At 42.8% G+C, this 22,420-nt stretch overlaps 1 protein-coding gene across 4 annotated transcripts in view; it reads left to right on the top strand.

Annotated features, from left to right (window-relative positions):
* CCDC102A (coiled-coil domain containing 102A) overlaps positions 1 to 22,420 on the top strand; it is a 175,852-nt gene that overhangs the window by 116,477 nt on the left and 36,955 nt on the right. For all 4 annotated transcript variants that reach the window (XR_004539245.1, XR_004539244.1, XR_004539246.1 and 1 more), the window contains 3 exons: positions 7,724 to 7,840; positions 10,202 to 10,411; positions 12,511 to 12,681. Coding sequence is in view for 1 of the 4 variants with exons in the window: in XM_033942379.1 (XP_033798270.1) it covers positions 7,724 to 7,840; positions 10,202 to 10,411; positions 12,511 to 12,681 (498 nt within the window). In the remaining 3 variants the exon portion in view is untranslated. The remainder of the gene's footprint in view (positions 1 to 7,723; positions 7,841 to 10,201; positions 10,412 to 12,510; positions 12,682 to 22,420) is intronic.

Here is a 22,420-nt window from a genome sequence, read left to right as displayed (position 1 = left end):
GGATTGCCGAGTTTTGGATGATTCGGAATCTTCGGGTGATTTTTTTAAAAGACCCCAGATAAATGATGTTACAGTAGTTGAGTGAGCATAGAATAGAGGATTGCACCAGTAAGCGGAATGAGACAGCATCGAAGTACTTTCTGATAGCTCTTAATTTTCACAATGTTGAGAAGCCTTTTCTGACCAGCAAGTCAGTGTGAGCTTCAAGGATAAGGTAGCGGTCCAGAGTTACTCCTAGAATTTTTATTGAATCTGTAATCAGAAAGACTTGACCATTCAGGGAAATTGATGAATCTTTGATTTTGTCGTTCAGACTCGCCAGGAAGAATTTGTTTTTTCTGAATTGAGTTTTAATTTGAATTTGGCCATCCATAGTTCGATTTGCTTTAAAATGAATGCCATGAGGTTCTTGTATACCATGGAAGCAGTACATGTAAAACAATCTTATGCATATTCATTGCGGAAATCTTGAAAACCTGATTGGGTTATGGGCCTTGAGGCTCCCCCAATGGCCTGCTGCTTGGTAAAAACCCATCTAGCTTAGGAAAAGGACTCCTAGCTCTCATTTGTTAAGTAAAGCCAAACCTGCACAAGAAGTGTTTCATACCGAAGTCACCAGTCTGAGATGGCGCCACTTATGCCAAAGTTATTCTGATGAAGAACTGAGTTTGCAGACAGTGTTTTAGGATGATAGTGAAGGCTATTGTTTATTTAGCTCATGCATTTGCCTCCCATGAAAATGAGGCAACATGGAAATAACTACTGATGTCCACAAGTGGGAGCTCTTACACCATGCTTTGTATTAGGCAGCATTCTAGTATAATAATGGTTGAACTGTAGACCTGTAACCTAACAAAATTTAGTTGAATCAGGATGCCTTATATAGTCCCTATCTCAAGAAGGTCTTCATCATCTTGTAGTAAAACAGAGCCACTTCAAGGCTGGGGCTGATTCTCCATTTTCCTGCCTGCTCCTACAATCCCGACTGTGGGTTCTGCTGTGGCAGAGAATTCTGTTTCAAGAGCCCAGATATAGACTGAGGTAATAATCTGGCAGGGTCTATAGCCGTGTTCTAGCATAATGTTACTGTCTCAAAGGTACACAATTATATTTTTCATGGGTATAAATTTTAATCACAACTTCTATATCTTCTCTCTTGCAAGTACCACTTAGGAAGCCTATAATCTCCCTCCCTCTTTTTACCTTTGATGTAACCAGGTTTTTCTGGTAGGGAAACTTCTTTACATTTCATTCTTCCTTTTTTTTCCTCAGGAGTGGAGGGACAGATTAAAATCCTCCTTTCTATAAAATCACAAATCATAATGCCGGGAAAACCTTTTTGCTGTAGTCCCTGTGCTATTATTTCTGTTTTCCCAAAATTATATTTGACAAATAGGAAATTAACTTCAACAGGAACTAGATGAGAAAACTCTTTTATTTTTATTTTTTTTTTGTCGCCCAATGAAAAAGTCTGCTTATACTCTAATTACAACAATTTACAATAATATCATGTCTGTATTCCCCAATGAGGTGCTGTGGCACTATGACCCACTTCTCTACCCCTCCCCCCTTATTTTTTATTTTTTTAATTTTTTTACAAAGCCACAGAGCAAATGCTCCAACACCCATTAAATTCCTATGGCTGTCAGAGCGATTACCGCAGCAGCAGCTGCTACCTCAGCTTTGTAAAAGGAGCCCTAAATTATATTAATTTATATGTACTTAAAAAAAGGAATATTACAGTCAGAGATAAAAATCACATTTGAGAGTAATTAATCCATTTCTGTTAGGGTAGATTAGATCATTACATACAGGCCGTGGCCTGGCCTAGGCAGGGCAGGATTAACCAATAGGTCAAGTAGGCACGTGCCTAGGGCCCAAAATGGTCAGGGGGGCCCGATGAAGGAGAGCATCAACGTTGTTTTTTCCAAACGGCGATAGGCCCCTCCAGCTTCGATCGGCAACACGGGCCCCACCCCAATCGGCTACGCGGCCCCCCCCCCCACCTCACCCCATCGACGTAAAGTAAGACAAGCAAGCAACGCGGGTAAGAAAGGCAATGAGAACTGTAATTGTGCAAGCGGTGCTGCTTGCCCAAAACTTCCCTCTGATGCAGCTTCCTGTTTCCGCCTGAGCGCATGGTGGGGTGGAGCGGGGCAGGGGGCCCAGTGTACTTGTGTGCCTAGGGGCCCTTGATGAATTAATCCTGCCCTGGGCCTAGGCACAAATGTGCACAGGTACCAACTCTGGGGTAATTCTATAATGTAAATAAAAGACATTTATGCCAGTTATACATATAAATTATGGTAACATGACCAAGAGCTGACCCAGGGCCTGGATGAAGTGGAACCACAAAGCAGGTTAAGGTGAACAAAAATAATACTTTGTTAGAAGTGCCAGGTATGGCAGTGCCATTGCTTCACAGGGAGGGAGAAAATAGCATAAGGTAGACTGGGCACAGGCATAAGGCCCTGATTGGCTCAGGTGTCTAAAGCCCCGCCCATTAAAAAAGCAGCCCCTGGTCTCCCTGCTTGCTGGTTCAGCTGACCAGGCCAGGGAAATCCCTGATCAGCTGACTTGGCAGCTGCCCCAATCAGCTGATCTGGCTGGCAGAGAGACCAGGGGCTGCTTTTTATTTGATAAGGTAGGCAGGAGGAGGAGCTTTGCTAGCGCTTGCTCTTCCGAGCAAGCGCACAGTTCCTATTCCCTTTTACTGTCAATTCTCCGCACAGCTAGCATACATATCGAGGGTGGGTGGGGAGTATTCTGGTTGAAAAAGGAATTGATTATGTGCAAAGTAAGTTGATAAATTGTATGAATAAGATCAGGAAATGGATGGACAACAACATGTTGATGCTAAATTTGCAAAAAACAGAAATGATGTTTGTAGGCAATGATGAGAGGTTATTACAATTGAAGGAGATAAAATTACAGGATGTAAAATTGTCAACTTCTTCATGTATGAGACTACTAGGTGTTTACCTAAATAATCGCTTATCGATGGAAAATCACATTCTCAGTGTTGTTATGAGTGCGTTCCTGCAGATGAGAATACTCTCTAGGGTGAAGCCAATGTTATCAATGCTAGACTTGCAGGTAGTAATCCAAAGTCATTACTAAACTGGATTTCTGTAATGCTTTATTTTTGGGTGTAACAAAATCAAAGATACAGGTTCTACAAGTTGTACAAAATACCACAGCAAAGATGATTACAGGGGTATCTTGCTATGAGCATACAGTATATGTCCAGTGCTGAAGCAATTGCATTGGTTGCCCATGGAGTACTATATTGAGTACAAAATTTTGACCATAAAACATCATGCACTCTACGAGGAAGCACCAACATATTTGGTTGAGGCACTGAGAAGATATATACTAAAACATGAACTACGCTCACAAACAGCAATGAGACTGTCCTTGAACAAACTCATGATGTGCACTATAAAAAGACCTGGATAGCAGCGATTTCGTTGGCTGGCCCGAGGCTATGGAATGCAATGAAGAGTTCATTGAGGTTGTGTTCTGAATTTAGATCCTTTAAAAAATTGTTAAATAATGTACTCATCTATTTGTTAGAGCTTTCTATAAGTAAGAAGATATCGGTAGTTCTTTCATAAGGACCAAAATTGATCTGGTGCACTGATATTTTATATGATTTTCAATTATGTGTAGATGTTTGAATTTGTACATTTTTAAGTATGTCTTTTTACATTATGTATTGAACTTGTAATCTGCCTAGTTGATAGGTGGACTAGAAATTTAGAAAAGAAATAAATAAATAAAAGAAAAATCACTCCCAATTTAGTATTTCATACCATGGCATTAGAGCTTTGTGCATCTAGGCCTAGGTTCTTACCTTTCTAATATCTTTTCTAGTAGATAGAACCCCGCCCTGTCAATTATTTACTCCGCCTGCCTACTGTCTCAATCAGGAAGTTCAAGTCAAAACTGAGATTTTGATGTCAGTCAGACCTCAAGGGTATGAAAAATAATCTATTACTATAACATATTGGAATGTTTAGGACCTTAAATGTTTCTGAGTGGCATGGTTATTTTGATGTTTTGATTGTTCAATTAAAATATTTAACATGTTTTCATACTTTCAGAGCAGAACAGATTTGTAGTTCGGGGTGTCACCCTGTACTCCTCCTTCTTATATGTTCCTATATAAGGCTATCACTTGCTTTGGTACAAACAGAAGGAGCAGCAGAGCCCTCTGGAGGAGGAAGAATTGAAAACGTGGAGTGGATTCCTTCTGCACTGCTTGTGAGCATGGGGAGAATACCCTACTGTCTAGAATGACACACCTATCTACTAGGAAAGATATTAGCAAAGTAAGAACGTAATCTCTTTTTTCCTTTCCTTTTCAACTACTACTTTTGAAAACCAAATTGACCTTCTTTTCCTCTCACTTTTAATTAATTTCCTTACTATAGCTCTTTTCAGTTTTTTCCACTGCTTTTCTTCTTCTTCCAGATGTTCTTTTCCAGATAACAATTCTTTTATTTAAACAAAGTTAGTTCTTTTAAAATCTAGAACCTTCACTTTTGAATGAATCCTCACCACATCTATCTTATTAGTAAACCACATAACTGGTAATCACTGGATGCCAGCTGATCACCTTCTGTAATACCAGAAACACTCTCCTATTCATAAGCACTAAATGCAGTATGGTTCCATCCCACATGGGTTCCATTACCAGCATCTGGAACATCTCTCCTTGTAGAGAATCTAGGCACTCTCCACTTTTAGAAGATCCCACAATAGAGATATCCCATTAACATCTGACACATTAAAATCACCTATTAGTACTACACTACTTACCCTTTCACAGTTCTATTTTGAATTAAATCTCTGTCCCTTTCTTCTGTCTGTGAAGGAGGCCTGTATATAATAATAATAATAATAATTTTATTTCTTATATACCACTGTACCGTGAGGTTCTAAGCGGTTAACAGTAGAAACAGTATATCATACCAGTGTACATTTATTTTGTACTCCCTCTTTCCAGACTGACCCTTAGTGCCTCTTACTCTGTAGGTCTTGCAATTGTGTGGCTTTAATATTATCTGTAACATATAATGCCATTCCCATTCTCCCTTCCTTTCTTCCTACCCTGTCTATCTCGGACAGATTATTGCCCATTTATGGTTCTCTATGAACCATGTCTCTGTGACTGCCAAATCAACCTCCTCAATAATAGCCTTTATCTTCAAAACTTTATTCCTTATACTACAGGCATTAACCTTATTCCTCATACTAAAGGCATTAATTAGTATACACTGCTTTCTAGATGTTGCCCTAGAGTCATTAGGGCTGGGTGATCAAAACTGCCAATATTAAAACCAGTTCTATTTTAAAGCCCTCTTCAGTAGAATAGACAGTCTGCTTCTGAAGACACTTATTCCCTTCTCTGATAGATGGACACAATCTCTGCTTAGCAGCCCCTGGAAAATCATCCCATGGTCCAGGAAGCCAAAAGCGCTCATCTCCAGGATGTAAGCTTCTCTGCCTTGGTCTTTACCCTCAACAGGGAGGATTAACGAAAACACCACCTGCACACCTATATGCTTCACCTTTTCCCCCTCAAGCCATGATATCAGAGGGATACTTAGCAGTTTCATTTGTACCACCATGGATGAGAAGTATTGAATAATCATCATTAGGTTTGATGAGTCTTGGCAAGCTTTCTGTAACATCTCAAATCTTGGCACCTGGCAGACAGCACACCTCCTGAGACATCATGTCTGGTCTGCAGATGGATGCTTCTGAACTCCTCAGAAGGGAATGGACAATCACCATTACCTTTTACTTCCTAGTGGTCACTTATCCAGCCTCTTTGTGGATTTTGAGCTTCAGTTCCTCCTGTCCCTTGGATGCTTTTACCTCCTCCACTTCCAGGGCTGGATACTGGTTCTTTAGTTTAAAGGCAGGTGATTGAAACTTCAAGAGAGACACACATCGATGGCTGAGCTGGGGAACATGATTTTTTGGGGGTTTAGTGAGATATCAAATCTTAAATAAACATAAACGTATCCATTCCAGACGAAAAGTGCTGGTCCACCTGTCTCTAGCATCCCAGCAGTTGACCCCATAGCAGAGGGTGTTTCCTGCTGTCCTGAGTGGTACACAAAGTGATCCACCGGACCAGTAGTGGAGGAAGTCCAGTGATCTGAGGGATAAACTCTGGTCTTTCTTTTCAGCTTGCCCATTTCAAGATAATACACAGAGGAAAGATACATACTCAGGGATTAACAACTCACATGTGCCATATTGAATCTCTCCCTGTACATCTAAGTTTCTGACAAAAAGGGAAAGTCGTGAATATTATTGGCAGCTATATCAGGGAAAGAAATAACATGATTAATTAAAGTTTTCTTACCCACAATAACCCAGTCTTCCAAAAATTCTGGCTCATCCACTCCAAGATGGACATTAGTATTTGCTTGACTATGCTCTCAACGTCTGATCATTCATCAGTTATTCATATTTCTAGGATTCAATTTGCCATACCTTTTGATTATATTGGTGCTTATATTTGGTCATTTAGGCTGTTAACAAAATTGTAAGTTTTACACATCCCCCTCCAAATACGTGGGTTTTCGTCTGGGTGACCTACCCCCCACCTCCCGGACCTCTCCACTTACTTCCCTTTTAAAACCTGGTGGTCTAGCAGTGAAGCAGGGCAGGAGCGATCTTCCTATGCCCCTGCCCTGTGCAGAACTGGGAACAAAAATGACTGCCATGAGTTCCCATGGTCTCGCGGGAACTCATGGCAGCCATTTTTGTTCCTGTCTCTTTATGGGGCAGGAGTGTAGGAAGATCGCTCCTGCCCCGCTTCACCACTAGACCACCATGCTTTAAAAAGTAAGTACAGTGGACAGGTCCAGGAGAGAGGTGGGGGTGGGTCGGATATTTCCATATTTGCAGGCCGGCCCTGACCCTAACCCCCGCAAATATGGAGGGAGAAGTGTATTTTAAATTGTATCTTCTGATGTTCACTGCCTCGGGTAAATCTCTTAATAAAGGTGGTTAATAAATACCAAAAAATAAATACAATTTGAATATGATCTGCATAAATCTCTTTGATGAACCATGTTAATTTCTTGATTCTCTTCTGCTTGTTAATCTGCTCAACTCCAATATTTGTTGTCTGTCTTTATACAATACAGTATAATCTCGTTATAATGGACTCGCTCATTTATAACGAGCGAGGTCCGCTGGTTCCAGCCGTGCGCCTTTATGAACATGCAGAAAATCACCGCATATAGCGGACTCGCATATAACGGACTTTCGCATATAACGACAAACAATTTGGCCCCCAGAGCCGCTTTTAGCTGTAGTTTTGTTCAGCTATAACAGATATGCAGGCTCCACCTACAAGGTGTGTGGCATGCAGCCCAGAAGAAAATGACAAGAGTATTTTTCTTTCTAGTACAATGCAACATAATGCTTTAGAACATTTCTGGTTTTGCAATCATTTCGTGCCATACCAATGTTTTGCTAAGTTTTGTTCTTGATGTTGCTGATATGTTTGTGCAGTGACTGTTGTTCATTGATTGTACGTTGTTTCAAGTTGACCTAAATAAAGTTTTTAAAAAATGCAACTCTGGATATAACGGACTTTTTTCCCAGGTCCCTTGAAGTCCTTTATAATGAGATTATACTGTAATATCCATCTGACGTGCCCTAAGGTAACGAGCTCAGATAATTCTCTTTACAGTTGAATATCCTAAAGGAAGTGCACCAGGATGAGTTGGGACGTATCTCGGAAGATCTGGAAGATGAACTGGGGGCTCGATCGAGTATGGACAAAAAAATTGCAGAGCTAAGGGCAGAGGTAACTGCTTCACATTATAATAGGTGTATTTGAACATTAGACTGTTTACAGCCAAGCACTGGGATAATGATATCTGCATCCTCCAGTGTATTAGACACATCTGGACATTAGGATATAGAGAAAACAAACTAGGATATTTATTGCTGAACAATGGACATTAGCATGCCTAATCTAATCTAATTGGGAATATATATTCTGCTGAATCCCACTAGATACAAAGCAAATTACAACAGTAATAATATATTACAAAAGCCAGCAAAGTTTACTGGGAAGTGCAAATAACAAATTAGGATAAAAATTTCTGAATTAAAAAGGGTTTTATAGAATGTTGGAAAAGGAAATAGCTTTTCAACAGTGAGACAAATGCAGTACAGGCAGAGGGTTAAGAACATAAGAATTGCCACTGCTGGGTCAGACCCGTGGTCCGTCATGCCCAGCAGTCTGCTTCCGCGGCGGCCCTTAGGTCAAAAACCAGTGCCCTAACTGAGTCTAGCCTTTCCTGCGTACGTTCTGGCTCAGCAGGAACTTGTCTAACCTTGTCTTGAATCCCTGGAGGGTGTTTTCCCCTATAACAGCCTCCGGAAGAGCATTCCAGTTTTCTACCACTCTATGAGTGAAGAAGAACTTCCTTACGTTCCTTTCAATTTTAGAGAGTGCCCTCTCGTTCTCCCTACCTTGGAGAGGGTGAACAACCTGTCTTTAGCTACTAAGTCTATTCCCTTCATTATCTTGAATGTTTCGATCATGTCCCCTCTGTCTCCTCTTTTCAAGGGAGAAGAGGCCCAGTTTAGCTAATCTCTCACTGAACAGCAACTCCTCCAGCTCCTTAACCATTTTAGTCGCTCTTCTCTTGACCCTTTTGAGTAGCACTATGTCCTTCTTTATGTACATAGAAACATAGAAAGATGACGGCAGAAAAGGGCTATAGCCCATCAAGTCTGCCCACTCTACTGACCCATCCTCTTAGGTCTATACCTAGTGACCAATTCTTCAGATCGACCCTCGTAGGGATCCCACATAGGCATCCCATTTATTCTTAAAGTCCAGCACGCTGCTGGCCTCGATCACCTGCACCGGAAGCTGGACACAGTATTCCAGGTGAGGGCGTACCATGGCCTGGTACAGCGGCATGATACCTTTCTCCGATCTGTTCGTGATCCCCTTCTTAATCATTCCTAGCATTCTGTTTGCCCTTTTTGCCACTGCTGCGCATTGTGCGGATGGCTTCATTAACTTGTCGACCAGTACTCCCAAGTCTCTTTCCTGGGGAGTCTCTCCGAGTACTGCATCGGACATCCTGTATTTATGTATAAGATTTGTGTTACCGACATGCATCACCTTACACTTATCCACGTTAAACCTCATTTGCCATGTCGTAGCCCATTTCTTGAGCATGTTTATGTCACGTTGCAGGTCTTCGCAATTCTTCTGCGTCTTCACTACTCTGAACAACTTCGTATTGTCTGAAATTTAATCACCTCGCTTATCGTACCAATTTCCAGGTCGTTTATAAATATGTTGAAGAGCACGGGTCCAAGCACTGAACCCTGCGGCACTCCAGTCGTGATGCTTTTCCAGTCCGAGTATTGTCCATTTACCCCCACTCTCTGTTTCCTATCCGCCAACCAGTTTTTAATCCAGGTATTAGGAAGAACATAAGAATTGCCACTGCTGGGTCAGACCAGTGGTCCATCGTGCCCAGTAGTCCGCTCATGCGGCGGCCCCTAGGACAAAGACTAATGCCCTAACTGAGACTAGCCTTACCTGCATACGTTCCGGTTCAGCAGGAACTTGTCTAACTTTGTCTTGAATCCCTGGAGGATGTTTTCCCCTATAACAGCCTCCGGAAGGTTAGTTGAAGAGAGAGTTAAGGGGAAGGGAAATGGGGTTTGTGGATGGATAGAGGCAGAAGAAAAGAAGTTAGATAAGGTTAACAAGTGAGACAGCAAGGGAAAGTGGAAAGAAAGAGGGTAAAATCAAGGAGGGGCTGGCTAAAGTAGGGTAGGGGAAAAGGGAGATTGTAGAAGGGGAAGACTGCTGGGGGTGACAGACGGGAAGAAAAGTGAGAAAGGAGGAGTTGAGCAAGTTATAAGGAGTGGAGGGTTTAAAAAAATGGAGAAGCTAGAGAAGAAGGAAATGCTGGGGGGAGGGATGGCTGGCTACTTGACTATACTGAACTATAGTTGCACCCTGTCTGTCTGCTTCCCCACCACCAATGCCACAGCCAATGCCAGGAGACGGGATGGGAGCAATTTTTGCAACCTTTGTGACTGAAGCACTCGCACAGCCCTTGGCACAGTGCTGGCTGTTCAAGCTAGTGGTCTGCTGATAAGGGGGTCTCTCTCTATTTGTAATATACAGATGGAAAGATTGCAGGCAGAGAATGCAGCAGAGTGGGGGAAGCGGGAGTGCCTGGAGACAGAGAAGTTAAATCTGGAGAGGGAGAACAAGAAGCTGCGGTTGCAGATTGAAGATTTAGACGATTTGCTTTCCCATAAACGCAGACAGACAGCCAGCGCACTGGACACCGATCTTAAAACCATCCAAGCCGAGCTCTTTGAGAAGAATAAGGTGAGTAGCTCTGATATTCTCTTTCAGCAGTCAGAGACCTCAGTCTGTGGCTCTGGGTTTCACTCTCAGCTCTTGACTGCATATTCCCAAAAACTGCTTGCCCCATGGTTTCTGTGCTATATTAGTGAGATCACAACTGATCTGCGTGAGGTGGCACAGTAAGGGGGAAATTCTATAAATCGCACTCAGAAATGGGTGCTGGAAAAGACTTGCGCTAAATGCATTTTTTATAGATAACATGTAACACTGGCCAGTCAGGGCCTTAGGCTCCACCCCCTTGTATCCAAGGATACAGAGGGAGATGCTTAAGGCCCTGATTGACTCAGATGCCTAAGGCCCCGTGCATCACATGATACACCTGGGAGGGAAAGGCCCGCCATTCTGGACTGGCAGACCTACGAGCGGGACTGAGGGAGTTGCCATGGAAGGAGGGAGTGGGCATTCCTCCTGCCAATTTTCTTTTAAGGGAGTGGTGGTGGTCAGCATGGCAGGAGGGAGTGGGCATCCTTCCTGCCATTTTTGTCTAGTGCCAGGAGTGTGGGGGGGTGGATGGTAGGCAGGAATGGCCATCCCTCTTACCGATTTTTGCTAGCATGGGGGAGATCTTCCCGGAGCCACATTTCTCGGGTGTCATTGGGAAGGGCTGTCATCGGCAGAGGGGGGGCTTTTTTTTTTTTTCTTTTTTTAAAATTGGGCAGATATTGTACGTGTTTAGTTTCAAGTTTCTTTATTTTTGATATACCATCTATCAAGTGTCTAAACGGTGTACAATATAAAAAGATTGTAGAAACAATTAAAATAGGTAAATAAAAGCATCTATGCCCATTGAAAAAAATGTTTCTTGCCCCGAACAATTGAATGGCAGGAGGCTGCTTTCGGGGCTTCTCATGCTTCAGCTGTTCGGGCTTCCCCTGCAGGCTCTGCGCATGTGTGAGAGTCGCTCTCACAGCAATCAATCAGATGGCAGAGTCAGGGATTACAATGAACATCTGAGTGAATCATTTGCATGCAAACTTTTTAGTGCATCAATAGCGCTTTCTTACCGATCCTCTTAGTGCATCTAGGCCTAGGCCCATAAATCTCATTAGAATCTCGGAGAGAGCAGAAGCCAGAAGGCCTTGAGTATGCGCAGATACTCAAGGCTCAGCAGAAATCAGTGGCAGGCGGCAGGCTCTTTTGGCACAAGCACGTCCTGTGGGTTGGTGCTGCATGCCGGTGCCCGATCTTGGTAAAGGTTTGGGCGGATGGACGGGCAGGGGTAGGTAAAGCCGGTTCTTGGGGGTGGGATGGAAGCGTGCCAGTGGTCTTGGGGGCGGGGGGAGGGGGTCTTTTGGGGATGTAGTGGGGTGGGGTGGAAGCGCACCAGTGACCTCGGGGGGGGGGGGAGGATGGTCTTTTTGGGATGCAGAACGAATCACCCGTATTTCCATTACCTCCTATGGGGAAAGTTGCTTTGATATATGAGCACTTGGTTTACAAGCATGCTTCTGGAACAAATTATGCTCGCAAGCTAAGGTTCCACTGTATTGATGTTAATTAGCACCAAGTGGGATCCAACTGCACAGTATACTATAAGGGTGGGTGCCCTAAATACCATAGCACGCAATCCAGAAGGGGGTGTGGCCATGGAAGGGGAATGGGTGTTCCAAAAAGTTACATGTTGTGTTATAAAACATTGGGTTTCCATGCCCAATGTGGGTACTGGGATTTACACCAGGTGTCAGCAGATATAAGTTTGTCATTCCCTTAATAGTCCCCTACAACCTTTCAGCCCCCTCTGTGTGTCTGTCATAATTAGATTGTTGCTCTTCTGAGCAGGGACTGTCTCTTGCAATGTACAGTAAGTGTCCTTATAGAAAAGGCTTGCAGCCTATGGAAATTTGGTGCCTAAATTTTGGTGACCTTATATAGAATTGCCATCTGTATGCATACAAGAACCTTTTGTACCTTCATAGGTACACGCACAAACATTTTTAGGCAGCCAAATGATTCAAATATGCACAATCTGATTCATACCCTTATCAAATGCTTCTCATTTCCTACCCATTCAACATACCAACCCTTTTGTTTATGATGTAAACTCTACGCCATGCTTTCAGGAACTGGGTGACTTGCGACATGTCCACACCAAGCTGAAGAAACAGTGCCAAGAAAAGATGGTGGAACTAGCGCATGCTAATCGTCGCGTGGAACAGCATGAGAGTGAAGTGAAGAAACTGCGACTGCGAGTGGAAGAACTGAAGAAGGAGCTGGGCCAGGCAGAAGATGAGGTGATACTGCACGTGTTGTTGGAGAACCCACATTTCTCTTTTATCTTATTATTAGATATGTATGTTTCCAACAGTGGCATAACAGACTGATTTTGAGGGGCATGAGCCCATATTAGGTGGGCTCCAAATTTTCTCCCTGTGTCCCCTGCACCTGCCTAAATGCAAAATCTAAATACCTGAGCTGGCAGGGATCCTTAAGGCCCACCAGCTTGAAGACTTCCTTCTCGCCCTCTGGTCTGACAGCCATAGAACTCTCCAGGTTCTGCAGCTTGTGGCAGTGCTCCCAAAATGTTGCCACTGCTGTGTTGCTTCTGCTGGCCCCCTGCATATGGTTGGTTTTCATGCATGCGCAAAAACTGAGCATGCACAGAGGGATCACCACTATTGGCTAAAGAGCTTGGACAGTTCTGGCTGCCAGACCAGAGGAAGAAGTCTTCAGCTGGTGGGGCTTGGAGATCTCTGCCAGTCACAGCAAGGAAGACAGCTAATTTGGGGGGGACTTGAGCCCAAAGTGGGAGGGGGGGGGGGCAGATCCTATGTGGCTATGTCACAGGTTTCCAGGCAGAGGACCAGCAGAAGTCATAGAAATAGGAAGAGTCAAACTCTGTTAACTTCTCCCCACATCTACTATTAAGGCACTGATAATAATAGTGCTTAATTAATTATGTCATTAATTTGTGTTTGATTATATGGCTTGCTGGTTCACTTCAGGCATACTATAAAAATGATAAAGCAATCCATTTCCCTTCCAGCATTAATTACAATCATTTAAAATTCCATAAAACCTAAAATGTACATTTAAAAACTTAAACTATTCAAAAGTTCATCACATTCATTATACAAAAAGCAAGACTTTCTTCAGCTTTCAAATTCTAAAAAAAAAAAAAAATCACAAATTGTTGAAGATAAAAATATATTCTATAATTTTGGACCAATATAGGCAAAAGTTCTCCATCTAGTTGGGCTGTCACCAATAAGTGAAATTTTTATACATTTTACATTTCATTTCACTTTTGTTGTCTTTCACCCTCCCATTATCTCCATTTTCTCTCTTAGTCAACCTCCATTTGTCTTTCATCTTTTCTGTCCCTGCCACCCTTTCCTACCCCTCTATCTCCATTGCCCTTTCTCTCTCTCGCACCATCATTCGCCTGCCACTTCATCTCTCTCTTGATGTTTCTTAATATCTCCTTCCCTTCAATTATTTCCTCCTATCCTTGCACCTCCTCACCCTCTAGTCTCCTTCCTCTCCTCTCCTTACAGAAAATCCACCTTTGAATTATTGACTTCATAAATAAAAGGAGGAAGAATGGGAAAAAGAGAGAAAAAGTTGCATGTGATTCCACTGAAAAGAATATGCCAAATTGCAATTTGCTAAATATTGTGGGTGATAGATTTAACATGAGTAGAGCAGTGCCATATTTCAGTTAACTTTATACAATTTAAAAACAATTTTCTAGGGGGCGCTAGTGAGCACCACAGTAAATGGCTGCCTGAAAGCTGTGCTCCGCAGACCAAACACCTAAAAAGCTTATCTTTTCGGTAATTTCACGAGGTTTACATTAGCCTACAACTTGTCTGAACGTGCTCTCGATGGCCACTTCAAAAACCGGTAAGCGAAAGAGCGTAGAACCGATTTCGCCACAAAAAACCGCACCAACTAAAGAAGACAGTGACTCTCTTCATACTGTCATGGCTGAACTTCGCGCCATGCGCGACCTCCTCACCTCCACTAACCAGAACACGGAGGATATTAAAAGTGAGTTAGCCTCTCTTACTGTAGAAATGGCAGTGTGCCGATCCAGGCTTGACACGGCGGAACAAAAAATTGAAATGAATGAAGTGAATATAAAAGACTTACAACGGCAAATCAAGAAAATCGCCATTTTGGAACACGAGCTGGAAGACGCTCAAAACCGATCTCGCCGTAATAATTTACATATTTTGGGCATCCCAGAGTCGCGGGAGGGCAAAGACACCATAGCCTTCCTTCAACAGATGCTGCCTAAACTCCTCAATATTACCTTCCAGCACGACATGGAAATAGATCGTGCTCACCGTGTGCCCACACACATGCTGAAAGCCGCTGCTAAACACCCGAGGCCCATCGTAGCTCGTTTGCTAAGATATACTCAAGTGATGGAAATCATGAGATTGGCAAAACTGCAACAACCGTTAAAATTTGAGGGTCACAGTATTCTTATTGTCCCGGACTTGTCTAAACAAACCGCCAAGCGTCGTAAACTGCTTCTAGAATTTAGTCCTAAACTGAAGCATATTGGAGCTAAATATGGCATGTTCTATCCTGCAACTCTCCGTGTCACCTATAATAACACCACGAAAAATTTTTCACACCCCCATGAATTGGCGGATTACCTGGAAGCACAAGAACCATTGACAAAACCTGAACTTTTCTGCTTCCCCATTTGGAGGATGGTATCTCCAATGTTCTGAAGAGTGTTACTTCATTTTGGCTGTACTTTCTACTTGACGATATCCTTACAGTTCTTGCGGCACTTGCTGCAGATAAGACTATATTTTGTGATATGCTGTTGGTAACCTGATGTTTCTCCATGTGTTTAATTGGTTAACTATACTTAAGATTACTAGGCTATATTCAATGATGTTAGTCATGATATTTCATCTATTGCTGTTTGTTTGGTCTGCGTTGAGCTGGCTGAGGCCTGCCTTTGTGGCCTCTCTATCCCATTTTACTCTCTCTACCTTTTGTCTGTTTTTTGCTATCTCTATTTCTCGATTAGATCTCACTACAACTATGATCTATTTCACTCACCAAAATCTCTATTCTTTTTTTTTAATCTCTCCTGCGCTGCTAGTATGTGCTATTGTATTTCTGTATCTCATACAAAGATATGATATTTCTTGACATATATATACCGATGATATTGGATTACTTACACTGCATTTTGCTTTTACTTTTTTATTCAATGCTTTCTTTTATTAAGTTCGTTACTATATTGCATCACTCAGTATTGCCCTATCTAGAGGTATTGCAATTAATATTGACTCTCACTCAATATCATACACTCACACTACTTACCTATTCTCTTTATCAGTGCTTTTTTATCTACTATTATAAGAGTGAGATGAAACTGTTAAAATTTGAATATCTATGCCTTTACTTATGGTATGTTATATGAGTAGTACTTGTTAATATGTCATTGACTTTCAGCTCCCTTAACGTTAAGGGACTTAATAACCCTGTTAAACTTCAAAAAATTAGAGATTATATATCTAGACTTCAAACTGATGTAACTTTCATCCAGGAAACTCATCTTTCTGCATTTTCCCTGGGCCCTCCCTATGGTGTTTTCTCCAGCTGAGGATAAAAAAATGGGGTAATGATAATTGTAAAATGTAGACAAGATATTAAGCTTCTCAATCATAGCTCTGATCTCCATGGCAGATGGGTTATGATCTCCTTGGAAGTCAATGGAAAACCCGTCACCTGTCTGAATATTTACGCCCCCAATGCTGACACCCCAAGCTTCTTTGACACTCTTTCTGACTTGCTTTCATCAACAGAGGGTTCATCATACATTATCGGGGGAGACTTTAATTTGGTTCTTGATCCTTCTATGGATAGACAGTCACATGCCCCATATAAAAAATCCAGATCCTGGTTTAAACTACATGATCTTATTACTCAATTTGACCTAATTGATTCTTGGAGACTTAAACATAGAAACATAGAAATAGACGGCAGATAAGGGCCACGGCCCATCTAGTCTGCCCACCCTAATGACCCTCCCCTACCTTTGCCTAGTGAATAGAGCCCACGTGTCGATCCCATTTGGCCTTAAAATCAGGCACGCTGCTGGCCTCAATCACCTGCAGTGGAAGACTATTCCAGCGATCAACCACCCTTTCAGTGAAAAAGAATTTCCTGGTGTCACCTTACTCACCCTTCTGAACATTCATTCTCCTACTTCTCCCCTCCACACTCCACATACTCTCGTATAGATTATTTTTTGATAAGCGCCACACTTGCTAATTATTTGGCTTCCACTGATATTAAAGAAATAGCTATTTCAGACCATGCAACTATTTTACTGTCTTTTCTTAACATTGTGAACCCTACCCCATATCGTCAGTGGAGACTTAATAATTCTCTCCTCCAAGACCCAGAATTTGTGGAATACATCTCTGCAGCTATTACTGATTTCTTCATATTTAATATGGATTCCTCTATTTCCTGGGTAACAATTTGGGATACCTTTAAGGCGTTTATAAGGGGTGAAATAATTTCACGTGCTGCTTATTTAAAAAGACAGTCCCTGCGATTGACTAATGAACTGGAACTTAAGATTAAAAACTTAGAAGCTTATCATATAAATCACCCCTCTGACTTTAGCAGTTTACTCCAATTACATACACTCAGAGTAGAATATAATGCCCTCCTCAGTAAATTGGCATCCCATACATTACTTCTAAGAAATGCTTCATACTATTTGGAAAATAACAGGTGTGGACATCGTTTAGCCCAATTCTTGAAAGGTAAATCTTCCAAAACTTATATAGCTGGTTTGACTGATGTTAATGGTGCGACTTTGACTAATTCCAGAGATATACTCACCCAGTTTCATCGGTTTTATTCAGAACTATATTCTTCACAATCGGATAATTCTTCTGCATTTCTTAATTCTCTCCCTTCCTCGCCCATTGATGACTCTCAAGCTCAAGATCTAGCTCGTCCTTTACATAAAGATGAAATATCTCTATCCATCCGTCAATTGGCAAAAAACAAGGCCCCGGGACCGGATGGCCTTACGGCGGAGTTTTATCAAACATTTCTTCCTCAATTACTCCCCCACATGTTTGCTTTCTTTACGTCTCTGTTGCATTCTGGTGATGTCTCTGGAACCTTTACTGACGCAACAATCATAGTACTGGCTAGACCTGATAAATCCCTCTAAATGTAGCTAATTATAGACCTCTTTCTCTTATAAACACTGACGCAAAAATATTTGCAAAACTCATTACTATCAGATTGATTCCTAGTTTACAACAAATCATTTCCCCGGACCAAACGGAATTTATGCCAGGACGTCTCTCTAGTGACAACACCAGACTGCTAACAGATGTTATTCATATATCCAGAACTTTGCATACCCCCATTCTATTGATGGGTTTAGACGCTGAAAAAGCGTTCGACCGTATAGAATGGGACTATATTTTCCAGGTTCTTAATTGGTATGGTCTACCTGCCTATCTTACTTCTATGATTAAATTATTATATACGGCCCCTACGACTCGCTTATATATTAATGATTTGTTCTCTGCCCCCTTCCATCCTAAAAGGGGTACACGTCAGGGCTGCCCCCTTTCACCTCTCCTTTTCAACATTGCGCTAGAACCCTTTCTGACGGCGATTCGGGTCAACTCTAATATTGTCGGACTTAGATTAAACTCCACTGAAATTAAATTATTGGCGTACGCCGACGATGTCCTTCTATACACAACCCCTGGATCTATCCCCCATATACTTGACTTGATTTCTCAGTATTCTAATATTTCTGGTTACAAATTAAACCTGACCAAAACTGAAATCATGCCACTTAATTGCCCAGAATATTGTATGGAAATAAAAAAATATGGGTTTCTATGGTCCTCCAATAAGATCAAGTACTTGGGTGTTTATTTTGGACCTACCATCGAGGACACAGTTGCCTACAATTTAGAGTTCCTTCTTACTAAACTTAAACGCCTAGTATCGAACTGGTCACCTCTCAAAATGTCGTGGTGGGGTAGATTGGATACTATTAGAATGATGATGGTACCGGTCATCAACTACACTCTAAGTATGCTTCCCTGTGTATTACAACCCTCCGATTATAAAAAACTTGAACACATCCTGGTTTCCTTTCTATGGAATGGTAAAACTCCCAGAATCAGTCTTCAGAAGCTTAAAAGTCCCAAAATGGAAGGTGGGGTCAATTTCCCTAGTATACAGGAATACCATCTGGCCTTCCTACTTAGACAAAGTGCCCAATGGTATAACTTACCATCATCCCTTCCTATGCCTCTTTGGCTATCAGTAGAATTAGACAGCACTCCTCTTCCTCTCAAACATATGCCTGCTATGCAAGGCATTCAAGATGTAACCAAGAACCCGGTTATATTGTCTACCATTCATGCAATTAGGGGCTTTGATAAACTCTCTAAAATACCTTGGGCTTTTACTTTGTTTGCTCCGATATGGAACAACCTTAACTTCAAGATTCAGAACAAAATGGTTTCCTGGAAATGTTGGCAATCTCACGGTATATGGTCAGTATCTCAACTCTTTGATGGTATCTCCTGGATTCCTTTTCAATCCATTTGCCGCTTATATGACTTACCCCCTTCACAATTTTTTAGATGGTTACAACTGACTCACTGTATCAAAAAGGCATTCAAGTTACATACATTCACTTCTGATACACCTACTTTTGTCTCCTGTTGTACCATGCTTGCTTGCTCCTCCAAGACGGCTTCCAAATGGTATAAACTTTTACAGGAATACAAGTATCCTGGTGATCTGAACATTAGAGAATACTGGCAAAAGGATCTTAACTTAACACTAGATGTAGAGAATTGGTATGAGATATGGCTTTCTGCTGGTAGAGCTCTACACTCTGCCTCCATTCTACAATCAGCTTTCTTTTTATTGCATAGAGCGTTTTGGACACCCTGTAGGCTAGCAAAAATGAACACTTCATTGTCCAAGTTATGCTGGTCCTGTTCGTTACACGATGGTACACTTCAACATATGGTATTCGATTGTCCAATGCTTGGTAATTTCTGGCAAATGACTTGGACAGATATATGTGGGATAATGCATATCGATGAGCATATCTCCTATTCAGTGATTATAATGGGAGCTCCAGCATTAAAGGTCCAATTAACTAACTCTGCAGGTATTTTTATGAGAGCACTCCTTCTACTAGCTCTTAGAGTCATATTTACCAATTGGAAAAATTTACCTGGTGTTTCGCATGCTGCTTGGTGGTCTAATTTATCTCTTATTGTCAAGTACGAACTATTACATGCCAAAAAAATGGGTTCTTTGTCTCATTTTCATGATATCTGGGACCCTGTGCTACAATACTGCTCAAAACATGATTAAAATGTTTTTGCTGCGACACTAATAATGTTTCATCTTCATTGCAAGTACCTTACTATACTATTGATGCTCTATCCCTTGTGTTTTTGCTTCTTATATTATAATTTTGCTCACCTATGTTAATATATATACTAGCGGTGCGTGTTAATAACCCTGATATGATCTGATTCTTTGTATATCTGATTCATTACAGACATTGGTTCTCTTTTCTGTATTGATAATGTTGATATGTTTTTTGTTCTCTTTTTCATTCATAAATACAATAAAACTTTATTGAACTTAAAAAAAAAAAAAAATTTTCTAGAAGAAGCACGGCGAAGACACTTTGGCCCTGATTCTCCAAAAGTGCGTCCCGATTTTAGGCAGCTGTAGACGTCCTACAGCTGTCTAATCAGCCAATCGGGATGCACGTTTTAAAAAAAAAAAATGCTCCCCAGGCAGGCCGCCCGGGAGAGGCGTCCTATTCAGAATCGGCCTATACTAAACACCGATTCTGTAACCGGCGTCTTTAGAGAATCGGGTTAAATTAGACGCGGCCGCTATACTTATGGCAGCAAGGGATCTCCCTGCTGCAATATGTATAGCGGCCGCGGTTGTTGCGGCTGCCTGTCCCATCACCGACAGGAGAATGCCTAACTCCTCCTGTTGGAACCCCGAGCCCCCTCCCCCCCAAACTCGTAATCGCCGACAGGAGATGCCCAACTCCTCCTGTCGGAACCCCGGACCCCCTCCCCCCCAAACTCGTAATCGCCGACAGGAGGATGCCCAACTCCTCCTGTTGGAACCCCGGACCCCCCTCCCCCCAAACTCGTAATCGCCGACAGGAGGATGCCCAACTCCTCCTGCCGGAAAGCCCAACGACCCCCCGCCCCAACTAATCTCCCTCCCCCAACTAACCTTTCAATGTTAGTCAGCTGGACGGGTCTTGCTGCCGTCCAGCCGACGGGTCTGCCTCGTGGAAATGAGACGGCACGCCCCTTCCTGGCCCATCCCCGCTAAATCTAAGGCCTGATTGGCCCAGGCTAGGCACCTTGGCCAATCAGGCCTTAGGATTAGTGGGGATGGGCGGACCCGCTATGCCTAAGGCCTGATTGGTTCAGGCTTCTACAGCCTGGGCCAATCAGGCCTTAGATTTAGCGGGGATGGGCCGGGAAGGGGCGTGCCGTCTCATTTCCACGAGGCAGACCCGTCGGCTGGACGGTAGCAAGACCCGTCCAGCTGACCAACATTGAAAGGTTAGTTGGGGGAGGGAGATTAGTTGGGGCGGGGGGTCATTGGGCTTTCCGGCAGGAGGAGTTGGGCATCCTCCTGTCGGCGATTACGAGTTTGGGGGGGAGGGGGTTCCGGGGTTCCGACAGGAGGAGTTGGGCATCCTCCTGTCAGCGATTACGAGTTTGGGGGGGGGGGGGTTCGGGGTTCCGACAGGAGGAGTTAGGCATCCTCCTGTCGGTGATGGGACAGGCGGCCGCGGCCACTATACTTTATTACAGCAGGGAGATCCCTTGCCGCGATCAGTATAGCGGCCGCGTCTACTTACAATGTAGACCAGCATTTTGCTGGCCTACATTTTAAGCGTCTCTTCCTCTACTAGGGAGACGCGTAGGGCTGCCTAAGTTCGCCTAAGGCCTGTAGGCGAGCTTAGGCATCTTGCGGGTCTCCCTAGGCTCCCGGAGGCGCCTTCAGGCCTGCCTGGGGAGCTTTTTTTTTTTTTAAAACGTGCATCCCGATTGGCTGATTAGACAGCTATAGGACGTCTACAGCTGCCTAAAATCGGGACGCACTTTTGGAGAATCAGGGCCTTTGTACCTCCATGCCATTAGTGAATTTTCAAAGTAGAAGTACTTGATTAGTTTCTCTTTCGCTAAAGGTGTATGAATACAAAAAATATGTTTGCGTTTGTTTATTGGGGAAAAAGGAAAGAAGAAACCAAGCCTCGAACTACAATAGAGCAAACAACCAAAAGAGGCATTGGAGATGCCAAAACCAACTAATGGTCACGAGTCTTTTATTAAAAGTAAAACATCTAAAAAATATTGAAACAAACAAAGTCCCGACTAGGATCCAAGTTTCGGCGACAATGTTGCCTTCCTCGGGGGACAATAGTGAACTAAAAGAATACATAAAAAGATATACAAAGATATATCAAATATGGCGTTCCCCAAGGCGCCCTTCTATCCCCCTTCCTATTTAACCTCTACAACAGACCTGTCTTTGATATAGCCCAGAAGTACAACATTAAAATCCACTCCTACGTCAATGACATCCAGCTGCTCCTCCCACTAGGCGAAAACTGATAATCCCAAATCGCCAACCTCCAGCACTGCCTCTCTGACATGAAAACCTGGATGACAAACAACAAACTACAGCTGATCGCCTTCAAGACCGAACTTTTATGGATCAGGAAAAAAAGTACCAAATACACACGCCCTACACCACAGTTCTTCAACCGCCGGTCCGCGGATCGGTGTCGGTCCGCAAAAAAATCTTGCCGGTCCACAAAGGATTCATGACCCCGCCGCAGCAAAAGGTGCCGGCGTCAGCTGACGTGCAACTTCCTGTTGCCGTCGTTATGCCGACACTCCTGCCTTCCACTTCCTACTCCTGCCGCGTATG

Source organism: Geotrypetes seraphini, chromosome 4 (genome assembly GCF_902459505.1).
Source record: "Geotrypetes seraphini chromosome 4, aGeoSer1.1, whole genome shotgun sequence".
Classification (NCBI taxonomy): Eukaryota; Metazoa; Chordata; class Amphibia; order Gymnophiona; family Dermophiidae; genus Geotrypetes; species Geotrypetes seraphini.
Note: the sequence above shows the minus strand (reverse complement) of the source record. Positions and strands in the feature narration are given on the sequence as shown.